General features: G+C 50.2%; 2 protein-coding genes across 7 annotated transcripts in view; one reads left to right on the top strand and one right to left on the bottom strand.

Moving 5' to 3' along the window:
• Positions 1-1,106: 1,106 nt before the first annotated feature.
• Positions 1,107-11,088, bottom strand: GSTZ1 (glutathione S-transferase zeta 1). 5 transcript variants are annotated; one of them, XM_010976434.3, is made up of 9 exons: positions 10,916-11,088; positions 8,093-8,144; positions 6,213-6,280; positions 5,595-5,675; positions 5,113-5,238; positions 3,925-4,003; positions 3,306-3,358; positions 2,457-2,506; positions 1,107-1,660 (listed from the first exon to the last, which is right to left on the bottom strand). In XM_010976434.3, the coding sequence occupies exons 1-9, from the start codon at positions 10,928-10,930 to the stop codon at positions 1,534-1,536; spliced, it is 651 nt and encodes a 216-aa protein (XP_010974736.1). In that variant the 5' UTR covers positions 10,931-11,088; the 3' UTR covers positions 1,107-1,533. The 5 variants fall into 5 exon arrangements, with proteins under 5 accessions (XP_010974736.1, XP_031309984.1, XP_010974735.1 ...); XM_031454124.2 differs by lacking the exon at positions 10,916-11,088 and adding an exon at positions 10,844-10,866; XM_010976433.3 differs by lacking the exon at positions 10,916-11,088 and adding an exon at positions 8,454-10,146.
• Positions 11,089-11,249: 161 nt separating this feature from the next.
• The window catches only part of POMT2 (protein O-mannosyltransferase 2), a 41,210-nt gene continuing 31,901 nt past the window's right edge, over positions 11,250-20,558 (top strand). Inside the window, exons 1-2 of one of the 2 annotated variants that reach the window (XM_031454119.2) lie at positions 11,250-11,658; positions 18,221-18,305. In XM_031454119.2, the coding sequence (XP_031309979.2) occupies positions 11,411-11,658; positions 18,221-18,305 (333 nt within the window). In that variant the 5' untranslated portion in view covers positions 11,250-11,410. The remainder of the gene's footprint in view (positions 11,659-18,220; positions 18,306-20,558) is intronic. The other variant, XR_010381045.1, reaches the window with a different exon arrangement.

Below are 20,558 nucleotides of genomic sequence, written 5' to 3'. Positions count from 1 at the left end.
ACAGGATCTTTAATCACCTTCAATTTCAAAAGTCCAAGTCAGGTGACCATTACTGATCCCTGAACTAAAGAGATTGGTCTCTTATCTCAAATAAAGGTCTCTTGGAGAAAACCCAGGTGAGCCCTATGCAGCCTGACAAGTCTGGAGTAATCTGAGGAAAGGGTCCAGATGGCAGCAGGGCAGGACAGGAGGCCCCCCAGTCTCCCTTACTACTGCTGCGTCTCCTCTACTGTCCTGTGCTTCTCTCCGGCTCGGCCGCCTCGGGAACAAGAGTGGCCCACTTTGGTCTTTCTAGAGCCTGGAACCCAGGTCCTCTAAGAGAGGAGGAGAGGCCACAGAGGAGCCCATGTGCCGAGGATGAGAGGGGAGAACTGAATGCTCTGGGACTGGGGCTAGAGAAAAGGGACTCATGGCTGAGGAATATGGTTCCCATTTGAACCAAACATGTATCTTCATTCCTTGTTTAAACTTCAGCCATGCGGGGAAATGAGATCTCAGGTATGGGACAGAAAAGTCATCTTATTTCACTCCCAGAAGGGGCCCCAGTCTCCTTACAATACCTCTGCCAAGAGGTGATCCTGGTTCTGGCTGAACACTGCCAGGCATGGGAACTTGATCCCATCCAGGGCAGTCCAAGGTAAACTGTCACCTGGTTGGTCTCCCAAGCCAGCCTGGTCAGTTCACACTGCCCACAGAGGAGCCTGCCTCCAGTTCCTAGGACCAACCACGACTGGATTTATCCTGAGTACCTAATCCTGGGACTGGTCCAGAGAGTGCTGCCCCTGAAGATGAGGGATTGGGTTGAGAGGGCCAATGACCCCCTTAGTGCTGCAGTGGAATTTAGGTACTTACTATTCCTTGCCCGGGGAATGCAGATGGTCAAGGATGCTTTCTTTCCTGATTCTCTTCTGAGTCTTGGCTGATTCTCTCAGGCAGGCTTTTGGGATTATTTCTCTTCCTTGCCCTTAGGTCCCAGGGGCCAGGCCAACCAGAGGGTGGGCAAGTGGCTGGCTAACTTCCTCCCCTCTCTTCCGGACACAGGGGGATTCCAGCTAGGAAGAGTGTTCATATTCTGGAACCCAGCTCAGCCTTAACTGAACAACCTGGAGGCGTGGGCTTTAGTTTAATTATCAAATTTCAGAGTGGGCATTCTTTGGAGTTGGGTACAGTCGAGGGGATGGGAAGAGGTGCTTCCTTATGGCTCCCTGGGAAACTTGCCAGACATTTCTGTCTGCACTCACTTCATCTTCACGACTGCCCCGTGACACAGATAGTAGGCAATGTTCCTGCCTACCCCCGTCCGGGCGTCCTCCCACCCCACCCCACTCACACTTGACAGATGAGGGGGCTGAGGCAGAGCAAGGTTGGGTGGGAAAGCAGATTCAGGGCTAGAGTTCAAATTCAAGGGCTAGGAGTTCAAGTCTCCTGCCTCTCCAGTGGAGGGCTCACTTGTTTCCAGGCCTATTCAGCCCACCCAGCTTCTGCTCCTGCACCCCCTCCCTGCCCCTGCACCAGCAGGGCGCAGTTTGACAACTAGGCCCTCAGCTCGGGGGGTGTATCTGGCTGCCGGCAGGGGTGAGACACTTGGAAGGCCTCCAAGGTCAGCAGTGACTTGCTGATGCGGCTGATGGTGGGATAGGGCGTGAGATCCACCTTGTACCTGCAACAGAGAAACACCCACCTAAGCCAAGGGCTGCAGAGGAGCAGGGAGACGGCCCTGTGAGTGGTGGGGGAAGCACAGAGGCAGAGCTGGATGAGGTCTCTGGGGCTGGCCAGGAAAGGACTATGAAGGCAGCCCTGCCAGGTGGGGAGGCCTTGTTCACAGGCAGCTCTCTGGGAAGGGGGAGCTCTTGGGGCGGTATCATCTGGCATCTCTGCTTCCTACTGTTCCTATTCCAGGCCATGGTTATTACAGATCCTACTATGTGTAAGGCCCATATCTGGGCATTTACATATACAGATTATCTCCCCATCCATGTCATAAGCTTCTTGGGGGCAGGGAATGTGTGATGTATGTTCATACCCCTAATGGCGCCTAGCACAATGCCTTCCACAGGGAGGCTGTCATTCATGTCTCACTGAAGGGCTGATGGAGGAAAGCAGAGGTAGCACTCACTGCTGGGCACAGACACACCACCTTGGGGGACAGCAGGCTCTTGGGGTGGTTTCTTTTAGGGGTGGCCACCAGGTGAGCCACCTTCCCTCAGGAGAAGAGGCTCTGCAGTATCACCTGGGCTGCAATGGGCATGGAAGGGGCGTTCCACTGACTTCTGCTAGTCTCTTCCAGGCCACACTGGCTGGTGTGGCCTGGCACAGGGGGCACCCTGGCTGGTTGGGAGGGGTCTCTGCATGAGATGCTACCTTAGTAGATGAAGTGGGGGGCCTGACTGTGGGAGGAAGCTGGGCGTTTTGAGGGGAGGAGCCAGGAGGACAAAGGAAGGCCATGGGCCTCTTACCTGTCAGCATTTGCCACCTGAGGCACTAAGCACAGGTCAGCCATGGACACCTGCAAAGAGAGTCGGGTGGGCCTGCGTCAGGGTGTGCACCCCAGACTCACACTGGTAACAATCTTGGGCTGCTGGCCTGGGTGTTCCCATCTGCTTTTGGCTCATCGACCCCACCCCCACCTCATCTCCCCTGGGCCTGTCTGGGTCTGTCCCCGGAGCTGAAGTGCTTCTCAGGCCACGCTTCTGTTGCCCTGACAACCAACTCTGTGGGTAGCCAGAGAAGGCCTGATGGTGGGATAGGGCGAGAGCCAGAGATCGCCTTAATAAATGTTCTGCCCTTGTTAAAAACAACAACCACAGGCACTTAGTGAGGGCTCCCAGCAGCAGGGGGGCGGAGGATACCTCTGGGTGGGTGTGGGGGGCTCTGGAACCAGAATTACCACCAGGCCAGGGCCTAGCCTATAGGAGTCAAGGGCACCTGAATCCTAGAATCTTAGCATTGGGAGGGAATGGAGACACCATCTATTTTAATCCCTCATCTGATGGCTGGACCACCTCTTCATCTCAGAGATGAGGCCTTCAGCTTGAATGCCTCTAGGAATGAGAAACTCACTCCCTCTTGAGGCAGCTGACTAGGAAGGAGCTGAGGAGCTGCCCACGAGCTAACCTCTACTTAATCTAGAGAGACCTTGGGTCCCTGGACTCCACTCCCTCCACTGCAGAGGCCTTTTCAGGAAGCTCTCTGGGCCATGCCTGCCCTGGGCTGGAGGGAGGTGGCTGAGTCTAAGAAGAAGACAGTGACAGCTGGAGGTCAGCCTGAGGGAGGAGGCCCTCTGGGCAGGCCTGGGGAGGGCTTACCTCGTCTCCCACACAGTACTTCCCCGCTGTGCTCTGCAGGATCTGCTCCAGAGCTGTGGGGAGGCAACATGAATACTCTTACTCTGGGCACAGAAAGAGGAGATCAGCCTTTCTGCGCCTTGGTGTCCATCACTATGACATGGGCAGCTCTCTGAGTGCCAGGCTGGAGTGTGTGCTGGAGGGAACGTGGCAATCAGATCTGGAGAGAGTTGATCGGGACACGGGGATGAGATGATACCTCCCTGTAATCTTCAAGTTCAGCTGCCATTCCCTCCACCAAGGGGATAAGACCTGTCACTGGCCAAGGCAGCACCTCTCACACTGCTGGGCTGGCACTTGGCTGGCCTTGTCTCCATGGCTAGAGTGGGCAGTGAAGCAGAGGTTGGGCCATCCAGCTCCAAAGAGCCTCAGTCACTGAGGTTCCCAGAAGTGCTGGAGGTTGAGGCCAGGTTTGGATGCTGCCCAGCCCACTGCCTCCTCGGCCCTGCCCCCACCCTCATCCATGCCACTGTCAAGAACAAAGAGCCTGGGAGGCTGTTGCAGATGCCCAGGGCCCTGGGTGTGAGGGCCATTTCTCTGAGAGGTCACCATGGGGCAGTTCGCAGGGGCAAGGACTCACCATTAAATCCAGAACTGATGGCCTGCTGGGCCCAGCTCAGCTGCTTCTCCTGTCCCACTTGCTTCAGGACAGACAGGTTCTGTGTAGCCCAAGTGAAAAATCTGGGATGAGCTTTGGGAGCCAGTCTGAGCCCATCCACTCAGCCAAGTCCCCTCAGCCAGGCCCAGTTCCCACATGTACACCTGGCTGTACACCTGTACTGCTCTGGGCCCTGTGAGCTCTTTCCTCCCATCTGGGCCCTGAGGTTGAAGGGAGATGGTGATTCCAGCAGCCACTTTCTCAGGCTGCCCCAGTGATCCCTGAAGCTATGACTCTGGCAGAGATGTGTACAGTGGAGGCACAGGACGCTGCCTTGGATGTGATGGGTGTGGCCACCAGCCAAGGCCTCTTTCCCCTGTATCCAATTCTTCTCCCTGACACGGTCCCTTGTGAGGAAAGGGAAAGCGATACAGGGTTGGGGGCAGGGTTGGGGAGGAGATAGGACTAGCTTTCAGGAGATTTGGACTCCGGTTTCATCCTTGTACCTCTGGAGCCATTTCACTTCTGGGCTTCAGTTTCCTCATCTATAAAATGGGGATGTCTTTATGCTTCGACTTTCTTTGTTAAAAAAGACAAAGTGACATGGTAGTGGGGGTGGGGGGCACAAGTGCACAGTCAGGGGGCCTGGGCTTAGGTCCTAGCTCTGTCATCCTTAGCGGAGTGACTCTGCAAAGTCAGTTTACCTTGCTGGGGCTCTTTCCTTATTTGCAAAGTCAAGGCTAGCACATATGAACTGTTTTAACACTTACTTTTTTGTTTCACCTGTGAAATTTTACAATCTTAGGAGAATCCCAATCTATGATACAGAACAGGTGGAAGGAGGGCTGCTCTGGTTAAAGGCAGGAGGCCAGGACCTGTGCTGCTCAGCCTTTCTCTGTCATCTGGCCCTTTCCCCACCTTGGCCACCTCGGGACGTGTCCTCAGACACCTGGGGCTTCTAGGAATGTGGCTGGGTCCCCAGTGGGTGGATGTTTTCTGGGCTCCCTCCTCCCTCTGCCACGTGGTCTAGGGCTACGCCCCTGAGGACCCCCTCTGTCTTCCTGCCACCCCCACGTGCAAGCGGGGCACGTCACCGTGGGCTCGCCACAGTCGGCATGCAAGTGTTTGAAGGTGAGCATATGCGAGGGGGCAGGCGCACAGAAGCCGCACCTGCAGGGGCTGGATGCCGCTGGCAATGAGGTCAGAGATCATGCGCACGTGGGCCCTTTTCTTTGGGTCCTGAGGCAGGAGTCGCGGAGTGGGCCGGGTCTCTTCCAGGTACTCAATGATGGCCAGCTGTCCGGAGAGTAGTAGTGGGGCAGGGTGGGTCTGGACCCCTGGACCACAGGGGCCTGCAAACTCCTCCTCCCCACCCAGTTCCAACACCACCACCATCACCCCCTTCCCCTTCCTCCCCGCAAACCCTGTAAGGCCAACAGCATCCCGTAGGAGGATGAGCTCATTTTGGGCCCCTACCTACTAGGACTTGGTTCCCTGTATGCTTGAGTCTCCCTTCACTTCCAACCAACCTTCCTCCCTCCCTTGTCCCCACTAAGAGCTGCTCCTTGGCCAGATGCAGGCAAGGAGGAACTGTGAGGTCCTCTTGGTCAGGGTACCACTCTGACGAGGGGCCTCCCAAAGGCTCCACTCACTGACTGGCCAATAGTGATTCCATCAATCTTCAGGGCTGGCACCTGCTTCATGGGATTCAGGGCCTGGAATTCTTCAGAGAACTGTGGAGACAAGGCGCTGGTGGGCTGGGTGGCCTGGCCTGAGTTGGCTAAAGCAGAATCCAGCAAGGAAGAAGGAAGCCCTCAGGCCTCCTGCCCACTTGCAACTCTCTCCCCTGGGGAAGGCCCTGGCTCTGAGGCCCAGCGTGATACCTGGGGGACCCGGGCAATAACCCAAACCCCAGTGGCTGCTGAGATACAGGTTTCCTCCCAAGGGCCTGGCTATGTGCTATCTCTGCACTTACACGTGGTCACCACGGCACATCCAGAGGGCCTGGCATGGGGCAAGGACCCACCCACCACTCACCCTCCTGGAGTCAGACATTGAGAGGCCAGGCTGTTCTACAGAGCCCAGACCCTGAGCCCTCCCCGTGACTCCTCTTGCTGCACAGCTTGCTGCCCTGCCCCACAAGGAAGAGCCATCAGCCTCCGGCCATGGGGACCATCGGGCGCAGGTTCATCTCTTGGGGGCAGAAGTCTGCATCCCCTGCCAGGTCCCTCTCTAACTCCTTCATTGTGGCTTGCGGGTGGCCTCCTTACCTGCTGCCCCCCATCCTTTATGAGGTTGACGGTTACCATCTCATAGTCAATGCTTTTCAAGGCCAGAGCTAGGAGAGACGGCAGACAGCAGTTGGGGGACAGCCTCTGGCCATACTTTCCAGGATGACAAGAGGAAGTGAGGCTTCGCCACACTGCTGGGTGGCCCTGACCCCTTCTTTCCAGCTCCTTTGATCACCACCTACTCCCCTACCTCCAGTCCATGATGCTCTGCTTCTTTTCCTCCTGAACTTCCTGTGTCCTCAGTGGAACCCTCATGCCCCTGGGTATGAGGGTATGTGCCCTGGCACTCTGGGCTCTGAAGGACAGCAGGGAAGTGTCCCCTTCATCTCTGCCCCCTGTAGGGCCTTACCCAGTGGTAAGTGGGGCTAATTTATTGGAGACATGCAATTATTCCCTGATGAAGGCATCTGAGGGCCAAGGGCAGGGGCTCAGTGACCATGCAGGGCCCACACTCTTCTGTTTACAGAAGAATCCCTTTCTAATCTGCTCTCTCCGTTCTCAGCGCCATTTACTACAGATTCCAAGCAGGGGCATCAGGGCTCTCTGGTGGTCTCACAGCATTTGCTGTGACCCCCAGTGACCAATTTCCCTTCCATCTCCTTTGTTGTTTCCCCTTGGCAAGATGAGGTAAACTGTCAACCCTTGGGGAGGAGATTATGTGTGTGTACATGCACACACCTGTGCATTAAAAGACAGTGATGGGCAGTATCAGGCAAAGGAGCGAGGGGAGGAGGGCGAGCCGTGGCATAGTCTGCATAGTCTGGGAGATACGGGGCTCCGCCTCAGCACTGGTCAGCTCCACCCTTCAGAGTGACAGGGGCCGGGACCAGATGGGGGAGGCCAAGCATGCAAGCCCTGCAGAGGCAGTGCCCACGCTGCTTGATGCCAGCCAGGGCAGAGGCTCTGGGCCTACGGAAGGCATTGTCTTGGAGGTATGTATCCTCAGGTACCCCAGTGCTCTTGCCTACTGATTCCAGCAAATTTCAAGTGACTGTGAAAGCGGGGAGGGTCATGGAGGATGGCTTCCCAGTCAGGACCAGGCTCCCAGAAGCAGGCTGCCTGGATTCAAATGTCATCACATTCATTTGCTAGCTGTGTGGCCTTGGGTAAGTAACTTCATGAGCCTCTGTGCCACAGTTTCTTCAGCTGACAGGCTGCACAGTGCAGTAAAGAACATGGACTCTGGGGCTAGACTAGCTGGTTCAATTTCAGCTCTGCCTCGTACCAGCTGCATGATCTTGGGCATGTTATTTAACCTCCCTGTGCCCCAGTTTCTGCACTTGTACAATAGTGACAATAATAGTACTTCCCTCCTAGGGTCGCTGAGGTTTAAAGGGAATCATGCACACAAAAGCACTCAGCATAGTTCTCCCTTTGTATGAGCTGCTATGACTCTGACTTTGTCAAGGGCTGTGTTACGATGAGGGAGAGAAGGGTCAAACTAGGACTAAACCAGAGCGCCCCAGTTTTTCCTTCCCTGAAGCCTCTGGGGTTGACACTGGCCAGTTCTGTTTAATTTGCCAGATCAAATAAGATAAGAACTGAGGAAGGCCAGCTGTTCCCTGTCAGTTACCAAGGACCTCTGGATTCTGTGAGCCTGTCTGAAGCATGGTTGCTAAGGAGCTTTGGAGAGCAGTGCCGGAGAGGTGGTGGGCCCAAGAGAAAAAATAACTTTCCCTCCTCTCTCTCACTGGACTTCTGAGGTGGAGGTGCCATTCAAGGCTGAGGGCTCTAGGAGGCCGGGGGGGATGCTGGTTGCTGGGGGTGGTACCCTGTTTGACAGATGCTAGCTTTTCACCCAGGCCTTCCTCCACCCCATTCCACCCCACCCAGGCTCTCAGAGGAAGCACAGCTCTTACCTATTCGAACTCTCCATGAGCAGGAGCTTCGGAAATAGGAATAGAGGATGGGCTGAGGAGAGAGGACGAGGATGCACATTAACCTGTGTTTGGTGGGTTCTCAGCCCCAGGAGCCCACTGGAGGGGAGGCAACAGCTCCCAGTCAGGGGGCTCCAAGCCAGCGCTGTTTCTTCCTAGCCCGCTAAGCTTCCTTCCTCAGGCCTCTGCCTGGGAAAATCAGGCCAGACTCAGAGCTCTCTGGGTCAAAGGCCTTGGGAGTCATGTGGGGTCCCTTGGCTCCAAACTGTGCTGTCATGCATTCCTGAGGTCCTAGGGACCACCCCCACAAAAGGGGCCGCCAGCCTGCAAGAGCCTTCCTTACCTTGCTAGACTCAGTCATGGTCCGTAGCGACCCTTGGCCTCTCAGGGAACGACCCCTCTCACAGAGTTGCAGGGTAGGGGGAGGAACCCTGAAGGGGGTGGATCCCATGAACCAATGGGGAAGTTGGGCTAATCAGGCGTCAGGGGGACTTTGACTCTGGTCAGAAAGGGCATCTCTTTCCAACTTGGGAAAACTTTTTATGTTCCTGGTAGAGCCAGGTTTGGTGCCCTGGGCAGACAGGAAAGCCTGGTTTTGAACCAGTAGTTCATGTGGTGCAGTGGGCTGGGAGCTGGCATCCCTGGGGTCTGGTCCCAGTGCAGCAACTAACTTGCATGACTGGGGACAATCCCTGCCTCCTCTAGTCTTTGGCTCTCTCGTCTGTAAAACAAAGGTTTGCCCTAAAACGATAGCTTACTTTCTTCCAAAAGTGGCAGAAAGGCCAGGAATCTAATTTTCTGATGCTTTGGTGCCCAACTCTTTCAACATTCCACCAGAGTCTCAGCTGGTCTCATAAAAGTAGCTGGGGAATATGCCCACTGGCTCCAAAGTTGAGGTCACAAGCTGGCAACCCACAGTGTTCTGTATGGTCTACAACATCTTTCAAAATGTTTTCATTAGTTGCTAACATTAAAAATCACAATATTTCATATATAAATCCTGTTGTCTGTTTTTTTCTTTTAAAAATCTGGAGATAGTAGACTCAGTTCCTGACTGGCAACAATTGATTAGAGCCTTAATGGCCCCCTTTAGTCAGGGTATGCCCTCTCAGATCTGCCCACTTCTCTCATTTTTGTTACCTTAAGGGCCCTGGAGGCAGCTGGGTGTATGACCTCTCCTCTAAAGTTTAGGGGACTCAAAGTTAATTTCTCTGGTGCTTCCTGGTAACCAGCACTTCAAAGCAGAACCCAAGACAGAGTTACCAGTAATCAGCACTCATGAATCTTCCAGTAGATACATAGCTATCCTTATGGATGAAGAACTCCATAGAATTTCTTAGATCACCCCTGTCTACCATTCCTCTGACTACAGACATTTCACCCAAGTCCCCTCTCCCTTCTGCACCCCCAGTACACCAAGCTGCTATCTGACTCTGCTTTCACCAACTCTGACTTCTATGTGGGCAAGGGCACAAGTGGGAACCCAGGTCCTCCTAAGTTGGTTCCTGAACCTAAGAATTCCAGTCTATACCGAAGGCAACTTTTGTGGGGAAAGTGCAGGCAGTTCTGGCAAAGAGGGCAAGTGATAGGCAGCAGATTTCCTTGGAAGGAGAGTTGGGAGGTCACAATTAGATATACACTGTTCCGAGGTAAATCCTTTTCCTTACCTGGTTAGGATGGATGGGCCCCTAGGGTCAAGATGCAGCGGCTGCTTATAAAGAATGGGACCACTAGAGAGTCGCAGACATTAGCTTAGGATCCTTGAAGAAATACCTTACCTAATAACCTCACCTTTGACTTGTACTAAGGGTCACCACAGAATCACTGTAAATGCCACTGCCTCCAGGTTTCCTACATATGGGCCATCAGAAGATGTAATGGAGGGCAGTTTCTGCTCTTTCTCTTACCAACCAATGATAACTTATAAACCATCCCATGTTCCTTTTTGCATTTGTAGAGCTAAATTTTAAGCTCAAAGTAACTATTTCATCACCACTCCTGGAGGAATTTTGTTTCCAATTCAAATATGGATTCTGATCAGTCTAGCAGATTTTATTTTTAAACCATCTCTTACACATGATTTTAGAGAAAGACTCCTACAGTTCCATCTGGGCGTGGGGGTGGGGTAGGCTATACATAGTTAAAGTGATGCTATATCCCACCTGATGTGCCTGACACTTTCCTTTGAGCTACAGTAGTGGTTCCCAAACTTTAAAGATTCAACTGGGGCTTTTATTAAACACGGATTCTCAGGCCCCATTCACAAGAAATTGATACAGTGGTTCTGGGGCGGGCCTGGAAAATGTATATTAAAACCGGTAAGTTCCCCAAGTGACTGTGATGACTAAAAGTGCCACTGCTTCCCCTCGCCCCTGGTGCTCTCTCAGAAATGCGAACAACCCTGGAAGGCCACAGGTTAGCTGTTAGAACCTGTTCAGGTGATTGGAAGGGAAGCACGCAGGACCGTACGGAAGAGGGAGACGAGGGAGGACGTTTGGAAGACCTAGCAGATTGGGTGCTAGGGGAGAGACAGGTGAAGCGTGACGGTACAGCGACCAAACCAAGCCCGACATGCCCAACGAGAACGCGCCGCTCCTGGCCCAAGCCTTGCTGAACCACAGGCCCCAGCGGTCAGCGCGCAGACGCAGAGTGGGAGCGATGGGGCGCGCGCAGCGCGGCGCACTGCATGCTGGGAATCGTTGTGGGAGCTGTGAGCGGGGCCGAGCGGCTCACCTTTGACCCCGCCCCCTAGGGTTTCTCAGTGTGTCTAAGAAGCGCCCCTCTCCCCAGATGCGCAGCACAGACCTTCCCCGCTTGCATCTCGCACTTCGGGCGACCCCTCTTCCAGGCCAGGAAACTGCGCCCTTGCGACTCTCCCACTCGTCGAGGATTCAGGCCCACTGAGACCCCGACACGTCAGAACTTAGGTTTTCGCCTTGGTAAAGTGAAGGGTTGGATAGAATGAGCTTTAAGGTCTCGTTTAGCGTGCCCCGCCCTGCAGCCACGCCCCACTCCCGGCGCTGCTGGGAATTGCAGTTCCTTGAGCCTGTTTTCTCCCGGGCCCGGCCAGCCCGGCCCTCGCGGTCCGTCATGCTCCGCGCCACTAGCCGCCTCCCAGCGGCCCGGGCGGCGACCACGCTCTCCGCCCAGCCCAGAGGCCGGCGCCCGGCGCCCCGCCGCCGGCGCAAAGAACTACATTTCCCAGGGCACCCCGAGCTGCCCCTTGGTGACTTCTTGGCGGGGCGGCTTGCAAGACCCAGAGTGCCTGCTGGCCGGAGGGCCATCCTGAGGAGGGGAAGGATGCCGCCGGCGGTGGGCAGAGGACTGGCAGGGTCCGAGCTGCGTCCCCGGAGGGGCCGCTGTGGGTCCCAGGCTGCTAGAGCTGTGGGCCCGGACGTGGCCGCCGAGGCTACAGCGCGGAGCCCCAAACGGCCTGCTCCAGGCTCGCGGCGCTTCGAGGCGGCAGGCCGGTGGGCTCTGCTGGCCCTGGTGACGCTGATGTCCTTCGCCACCCGCTTCCACCGTCTGGACGAGCCGCCGCACGTCTGGTGAGTGATGGGAGGGATTCGGCAGGCACCATGGCAACTGGGAGGGAGGGGCGCACCTTCTCATTGGTCCGGAGGCACGGAGGGGGCGGGATTCATAGGCGGAGGGGCGGGGCCCCGCTGGGAGTCGTGGGGGAAACTGAGGTTTCTGATGATTGACTCTGGCCAGGTGCAGTCTCTGAGAGGAATAGTTTTTGCTCCGGTGGATGGCAGGGGAATTCCTTAGGATCTGAGGAAGCAGTCTTCATGTCTTGCTAGTTACGCTACAGTGTCTCACTGACTCAAATTGTGGCTTTTAAAGGTGCTGTGGCCTTTCCCAGGAGAATTGGAAATTCTTAGTACAGAATTTCCTAAAGCCTGAGTTCCCAATCTGCAGGATTTCTAGGCATCAGTGGAGGGGAGCATTCCTAACTGGATACCTCATTCTCCGGAAGCAGGTCTGGGGTCATCCTGTGAGGAGAGACATATTTTCTTAAAGGTTTTATTTTGCAGGAGTCAAATTTAATTAAATAAACTTAAAACGTCTCCAGCTAGAAGGAAGAAAAGTTTTATACAGACTGAAAATGGTTAATTTGTTTGGCCAAGAAGTGATACTATGTATTCTCAGTATCACTGAGGAGAAAGTTTGTATAAGAGTTGTTAGAAGTGGAACTCCTTGATTGAAAACCAAGTAAGCAAGCTAACAAGCTATCAGGGTTAGTTAATCAGTTAGTTTGTAATTATTTCATGAGGGCTGGCAGAAGATACGAGACTCCTGGGTCAGAGTCAAAGGACTTATTACTAATAGTACAAGAAGCAGGATGAACAGCCGCATATTGGATTCAGTTTCTCATGACCCCGAAGTCCCACAGGGTGAAGCTGTGGGCTCAGATGGATGACTGTGCAATGACTGCACACAGTGGGTTGCCTTGCAGCAGGATGAGACCAACTTGTGTTGACTCTGCTGTCCAGGGTCCTGAATCCAGCCACCTGTGAATAATTGTATGTGTGGAGGGGTGTGGTGGAGGGGGAGGGGCTGGGAGAAAAGACCAGTAAATCTTATTTCATAGAGCTGGAGTGTAGTCTAAGGCCAATCTATTATACATTGTAATCTGTAGACAGGTGTTTTGACTGATCTTTGATGTTTGGTGTCATTGCCAATAATTACGAGTTCCCCATTAAAAAAAAAAAAAAAAAAAAAGGAACTCCCATGCCTAATGGAAAGACATTTCATGGCCCATTCTTCCCTGCATTCTAACATATTACCTGAAGAGGTGCAGGTCACTCCAGTTCAGAATATTTTGTTAAATTTTATTTGGGTTGCCATTGATGTGATTTAGCTCTCCATTACAGTGGTTTGGTTAAGCTACATGGGCAGTGAGTGTCACTGAATAGTTGCAGCCTCAGTCACTATACAAGGCATAACCTAAGGCCCCAGAGTGTCAGGAGAAGAATATGAATTTGTATCAGTCAGATTGATAGAAGGTTGTGCCAGTCTGTGTGTTTGTACACATGTGAAGGAAGTCCATGTTTGGGAGTTAATGTTGGTGACATCAGGTACATAAGGATGGTTCAAGACCGGCCATGTCCATGAGTTTTTCTGATTTCATAGTGGGATGACACACTCAACAACAGGTAAGATTGCTAGCTATCACTGCCACTGGACTTAATTGTACCATATTAGTGTTTTGCCAGGCTGGGTGCTGGGCCTAGGGGACAAAGAGAGCATTAATTGTTCCCTTCTTTTTACATTTCCAGGGCCCTAAGATGTTCTTTCCCCAGGTGGCAGGGTTGTTTCTTTCTTCCCATTGCCATATAATCTGTGGGTCCCACTCTATTACCTGTAACTTCACCTTTACTCCAGTTATCACCTACTAATATCCAGACCTTTCTGCCAAGGGCATTGCCAGGAAATTGACAAAGACTCATTATGCCTCCCATCTTGGCTCATGTGAGCCACTGTAGATGGACTTTACAAGTAGTATATCCAACCAAGCGATCTTTATGCTCTAAAACTATGTCATTCCAACAAGAAAATCAGGTGACTGAACTAGAATTAAGTTTTAATCCCATAGACTCCCACCCCAACCTCCAAGCTGATCTGGAGTTGCTGTTAGGGGAAAGAAAGACAAATAAAGCCCAGGAATAGTCAGGGTAGAACCTCAAAATTTCAAAATAGGTTTTTTTTTTTTTTTTTTAATAATTGACCACCCCTTTTGTCTTGATTATTACCTACTTGGTGGCCATGAGGAGAGGAACCGTTTCTAGTTAGGTGACCAAACTACTCGACTAAGATGTGTGAACCAGGAGGAGGTGAGGGAAATAGAGTCAGAAATATTTCTGATAATACAATTCAGTGCTTGGCAGTATCAGATGCCTGTGGATGGTAGAGAGTATGGAATGTCATCAGATACCTTGACTATTGGTCCATTATTGGGTGGCCATTGCAAAAAAAAGTGCACCACTGTCAGACTGTAGATGGTTAAAAAAGTTGAAAACATGATATAGTTTAGCTTCAAGGGCCACCGTGATATATCTAGAGTCAGATGATTGGACTGGAACAGCATCATCGACATTGTAACCTGAAAGAGTGTCAGCAGCAGTGAGGCACCAGTGATAGCTTGGAGAGGGGAGCAAAGTCCTAGTACAGTCAGTTTTTTTGGAGTGGGCAGGGTCAATGCCCCATGCCATGTGGCTTCGTTTACTGCAAGACAAACAAGCCAACTTCTGGCAGGAGTCACAAGTCACCACAATGTAGCAATGGCTTCTGCTTTAGAGACATATAGTCCTTTTCTTTGTGCCTAGACCATGGTGGGAGATGTGTATCCAGGCCTGGTGCACTGATGCATCTACATGGCAATGGCAGCAGTCTGGTTGGTGCAGGTTTGATCAGCAGCTTGATTCTAGCCAGTCTTACCAGAATACTGGTCCTTACTGGGGCATGTACATGAGTGATCCAGATTGTCCCATCATAGGCAGCCATGGTTTTCTCCCACAGTTCTTGGCTCCAAAGAGGGGTATTTAAAATTTCTTAGTGTGTAGTCTTCCAAATGATATACCAGATGGTTAGGCCAATGGTTAAGAGTCAATAAAAATATAACTTGTCTGTTTTTTAGGGGTATTGTCTAAGGCAAGGGTGATGACTTTCAATTCAACCCATTTGCCAAAAACCCTCACTGTGGTTGGAATTCCAGAATTGTTGGTGGGCTGGATGATAGCTGCTGCCCGCTGGACACCATCTGCTTCTAATTTAGCCTGACCATCAGTGAACCAGGCACCATCATAGGGCCCCACTGAGCCAGAGATTTGCTGCAGGTGGCAGAGTGGGAGATAGTTTCTTCCAAAAGGGAAGCTGCCACTTCTTCATGTGAAGTCAAGATGCCTGTAGGGCCAGGCCATCTATGCTCTTGACTAGACCACTTACATTTGACCAGCGAGGCTTGTTGATCCCTTCCCTTGTTAGCCATAGATTTCAAGTTGACCCACCCTAAACTGGCAGTATCAGGCCAGAGTCCTAAGGTCTTCATGGCTCAGGCCCTCAATTTTCAACAAGAGCTTAGTAGTAGGTTGATAGTTGCCCCTTTAAAAAAGTGTGTACTTGGTGCCTGTGTCCAGCAGATGGAGCTGTTATTCTGCAGAAACCTACCCCTTCCCCACTGGTAACTTGGCTCAAACCCTATCAATTGAATTTGGGTGCTTTTTTCCTCTTCAACTAAGTCTAATAGGCCTGCATCAGGAGCAATGATGACAGCCATCCAGAGATTATGCCACTCCCAGGTGGGGAGTGTCAGGAATGCTGGATGCAGGAGGTGGGAGGAAGCCTTTTTTCTCCTTTAGCCTCTCAGTAGGCTTGGCATCACTTCTTCCCAGTCTGCTTTCCTGTGTCTGGTGAGCTCCTGGGTTTAGGGGCCCTTTCCTTTCAGTCCCTGTACACACCACCATGGCTCTCCCTGCAGTCCTCAGTACCTTCGGTAACCTCTGCACCTAGCAAATCCTCCACCACTCCAAGGGATTGAGTAAGGTGTTTCTGTATCCAGTAGGACCTTAAGAGTGAGTCCCTCTCCTCCTCAGAGTTCCCCAGCATACTAGGATGGGTGTGTATGGCCTTTAGTCCCCTTTTGGGACAGGGAGACCTTAGCCCCACCTTTAATCATCTTACTCTTTAAAGTAGCTGAGATTGTGGCAAAGGGAGAGGGATCATGGGACACAGAGCAAGAGAATGGCTCTGAGCCTCTAAGCAAGGCACAGTTTTGGCTTGAGCACACAGCTCACCCAGGGACCTTTCAATGTTTTCATTTTACCCAGAGTTCTATACTGTACAGCAAGGTCCTTACTGCTGACACTGTTTAAGTAAGCTTTTGGGGCCTCTTGATTCAGCAGCCACATTCATATTCCCTTTTGGCTGGGGCTGCTCAGCTTGTTGCCTCATGGCTGAGAGTACATCCTTTCCTCCTTTTGCCCAGAAGAGCGTGAGCAGTAACCAAGGCAGCATTCAGACTGTTTCAATCCTGCCTCTGGCCACTCAGCCTCATTATACATAGGAGAGGGGAGGGTTCTTACTATCTCCCTTCCCCACCACTTGGGAAAGAACATTCACTACCACATTCCAGGGATTCTTCTCATATCCCCTAACCCAGTCTGTGGGTGCCCTGTCCTTTCTCTTACGGAAAGCTATGACTCAGCTCCTATGCTTGTCACCAAAAATTGTCAGGGTCTCGAATTTTATTTTACCCTGCTTTCAGACTGATAAGTTAGCCTTTCACTGTTTTATGGATGCTGGCAGAAGACAATGTCCTGGGTCAGAGACAGAGGACTTTATTTCTCACAGCACAGCAGGTAGGACAATCATCAGCATGTTGGCATCAGTTCCCCTTGCCCTCAGCGTCCCACGTGACGCCCTGGGTCTGGACAAATGCCTGCACGTGCGGTGGGTTGTATCACAGCTGAGGAATATTGAGCTTGGGGAATCCGCTGTTTTGTAACAAGCAGTAAACAAGCCTGCTCTCTGTCCCAGAGGGAGATGCTGTCTCTTCCTCAAGGTTGCTGCAAACATAACCCTGAGAAGTGGACTGATAAAGAGTAGTCAGGACCTTGCATTCTTGGTATACCCTGCAAGGTCTGTAGGAGCAAGAGATAGCCTGGGAGGACTGTCTCTCCCACTACAAACACACAATAAAAGCCAAGAGAAAGTGTGACTGCTACTACTAGTTTTACTTGGGAAGTTTTTGAAGTAAAAATGTTATACCCCTTTTTCAGTATGTATCCAAACAGACTTCAAAACTAACCACAAGTGTTGGGACAGTTTAAATAGTGCCCAGCATGTGTGGGACTTTATAGTCTACGGAATTCTTTCACACGTGTTACCTGAATTGAGCCCCGACACCTCCCTGCGAGGTGGACATGGCAGATACTATTACTGTCTTCATTTTGTAGATGAGAAAAGAGATACAGAGAGGGTGAGGGATTTCTCTAGGTCATGCTGACAGTAAGTGGTGAAGCTGGGACTGCATCTCTCTCTCTCCCTCTCTTTTTTTTTCCTGTAAATTTATTTTGTCACACTGCTTGGAAGTTATTTTTCTCTTTGACATCACCTCACTTCATGTCAAGCAGAGTGCTTAAGCCTAGCAGGTGCAGAATTAGACTTACCCCTTCTGCCTATCTGCTGGACCCACTGAGTGGAAAAAAAAAAAAAGAACTCTACATTTTTGGTAAAAAGGATGTTTTGCCCTTTATGTTGTAGGTCAGTAATAACTGCTTCTGGAAGCTGACCTGGGAATAGACAGTCACTAGACAGCAACTGTTCTTCTGAGCTGCAGGGAGAGACTGACAAACAGAAATGGCCAGTCTCTGCAGGATAACCCCCATGTAGGGTGTGAAAAGGTTTACTGTGCTTATATAGAAAAATAAGATTTTTGCATTGTGTTCAGAAGCTAACGTATAGCATCACTTATTTACTTGCAAAATAATTTGCAAAATGAGAATAGGTTTTAGATTGGTTGTTAACTTAGTAAGAAAGCTCTCATTTTTTATATGCTAGTTAGTTTATTATAGTAAGATAGTGAGTTCATAGTTAGCAGATTAATTATACAAGTTGGGAGCAAAATCAGAGTCCAGGAGCAATCATGGTTTATAGGCTTTTACTGATCAGTAGCCTGCAGTGTAGCTTGTAACTACACTACAGAAACTACATTACTGGTAGCAAAAGTAGTCTCAGGGTTAGAAGTTAGCAGACTTGGAAGAAAACTCTTATTACAAAACTCTTTATTATAGGAAACTCTTTGCCTTTTTAAAATAAATAGAAACTCAAGGTATAGAGTAAGTATAGATTTAATTTAAATTTATGACAACTGGTTGGTAAATATTAGCTAGGCTTTCTCATCTATCTAAATGAAGGTTAAGGACCAGCTTGATGTTTTGCTTCCTCAAATCACTTGTGTCAAAAGCTTTTTTTTAATCCAAATTTTCTCATTAATTGCTTGAGACTTATAGCCTTTGATTTTAACTGTAATTTTAACCAAGTTTTATCAAGCTATTTGTATTTATGATAATTTAAAAATTCTCATTTCTCTTTTTGTTTTCTCTTTAGTTGGGATGAGACTCATTTTGGAAAAATGGGAAGTTACTATATCAACCGTACCTTTTTCTTTGATGTGCACCCGCCTCTGGGAAAGGTGAGCAGAATGGCAGCCTAAGGGCTGGAGCCAAGTCTTAGATTGGATTTAATTCTTGGGCTTATAGAAAGAATTCCCTGACATTCCAGAACAGCTACTTTCATGGAAAACCTTTGGTGTTTTTAGGAATCCTCTGAGCTGAGAAATGGATCGAGAGTCCATCAACTGATGGATGGATAAACAAAACATGGTATTAGCTATACAATGGAATATTATTCAGACATGAAAAAGAAATGAAATATCGACATATGCTATAACATGGACGGATCTTGTAAATATTATGCTAAGTGGAAGAAGTCAGACATAAAAGGCCATGTATTGTATGATTCCATTTACATGAAATGTCCAGAACTGGCAAATCCATAGAGACAGAAACTAGTTTGGTAGGTGCCAGGGTCAGGGGAGAGGGAGACTTGGGGAGTGATTGCACATGGATATAGAGTTTCTTTTTGGGGTAATGAAATATTCTGGAATTAGGTAGTGGTGATGGTTGTACAACCTTGTGAATAAACTAAAAACCACTGAATTGTACACTTTAAAATGGTGAATTTTATGTTATATGAATTTTATCTTAATTTAAAAAAGAGAAATGGAAAGAAGGAGTATGTTGTATAAAGCAGAAATAGTTTAGGGGAGCTGATTGTCCACAAGGGAGGGAAACTTCTTTCCCTCTCCCCACTCCCAGCAGACATGTTTGTTTGGCCTTGTTCCTTTCACATGGTTTACAATGAGAAATTCCACCAATCAGAATTCATTTTACTCTCTTAAAAACAGACACCATTGAGAAGGCTAATGGGTTAACACTGGCACTCACTTAGTCCTTTCTTCCTAACTGGAGGCTGAGATCTTCAGCACTAAGGTGACAGGAATTTGCCTGTAATGAAGTTGGGGAGTGAACCTGGAGCATGGAGTACTTGGGGATGAAGGCAGGGGGTGAGGGGTGGCAGAGGTGATGATCCGTAACAGATGGGCTTAGGGAGAAGGCACCAGAGCATGGGGGAGGGACCAAGAGAAGGTCCTTGCAGGTGGGAGGGGTGGAGAGGAAAGTAGGATAGGTGGCCTATTTCAAAATTAGCTCCAAGCCCAGAGAAAATGTTGTGCCTCTTTCTGCCTCCTTTATAAGATAACAACAATAAAATAGGAGCAATTGAATAGTCCATTTTAGTCACTTTAGATGCATTATCTTATATAATCCTCAGAACAACCTTATGAAGTTATATCCTCATCTTACAGATGGGGAAACTGAGATTCAGAGACAGTAAGTAGTTTGCCATAGCGAGCAAAGCTAGTAAGTGGCAGAGCTGAGATTCAGACTGGCTTAGTGTCTGCTCTCTTAGCCGTAATACCACTGCCTCATGAACTTGCCTTGCCCCAGGACTCAGGCAAGTACATCTGTTACCGCCATAGAATTAAGCCACAGAATGTGCTGAATACTTGCATTGGGCCAGCCTGGGAACTAGCCTGCCCCTAGAGGAGATTTTTCATGGGAAGCCCAGCCCAGTCTTTTAACTGGGGACTGCCTGTTCGGGTTTGGAGTCCCCCAGTGCTCAGCACAGTGAAGATGTGTGGGAAACACTGGCTGATTTGTTTTCACTGAAGCCTTCCCTTTCTCACATCTGGTCCCTGTGTACAGGGGAGAAATGTGGCTGTCCCCTGGGAGGGCAGTCCATCTGCCCCTCTAATTTATCTCCTGATGTTTCTGTGCTCTACCTGGTTGAAAGAGAGTGATGAGCAAAGTAGCTTTCATAGGTTCTGGGGCCAAGCCAGTCAAAGAATCAGAAAGGCCCTTGAAGGTGAGTAGGAACTTTTCTCCTACAATACTGAGGCCAATACCTGCCACTTCACTCTGGCCCCCAGCCCTGGGCACCAGGAGCTCCAGGCAAATTGGTACATTTAAAAGAAAGAAAAATGCCTGCACAAAGCTAAATGTTTGATCAGTGCAGAAGAAAATAAAAGGTCAAAAGCTACCTTCTCTCACATTTCTATTCCTCAGAGGCAACCAGGGCCACCTTTTGTAACAGTTTCTTATGTGTCCTCTCAGAAACTTTATACCAATATGTGTGTATACATTTACACACACGTGTATGCTAGTACACATGAACAACACATTACATATGCAGATAGGAACAGACTAAAATTGTTGAATAACTTGTATTTGTAAACATGATATATCTTCTTTCCACATTGGCACATAAAATGTACTCCATTCTTTTTAAAGGCTGTGTATTATTCCACTGTGCAGATGTGCCATCA

Source organism: Camelus dromedarius, chromosome 5 (genome assembly GCF_036321535.1).
Source record: "Camelus dromedarius isolate mCamDro1 chromosome 5, mCamDro1.pat, whole genome shotgun sequence".
Lineage (NCBI taxonomy): Eukaryota > Metazoa > Chordata > Mammalia > Artiodactyla > Camelidae > Camelus > Camelus dromedarius.
The sequence above is the reverse complement of the archived record's forward strand: the minus strand, read 5'-3'. Positions and strand labels throughout refer to the sequence as shown.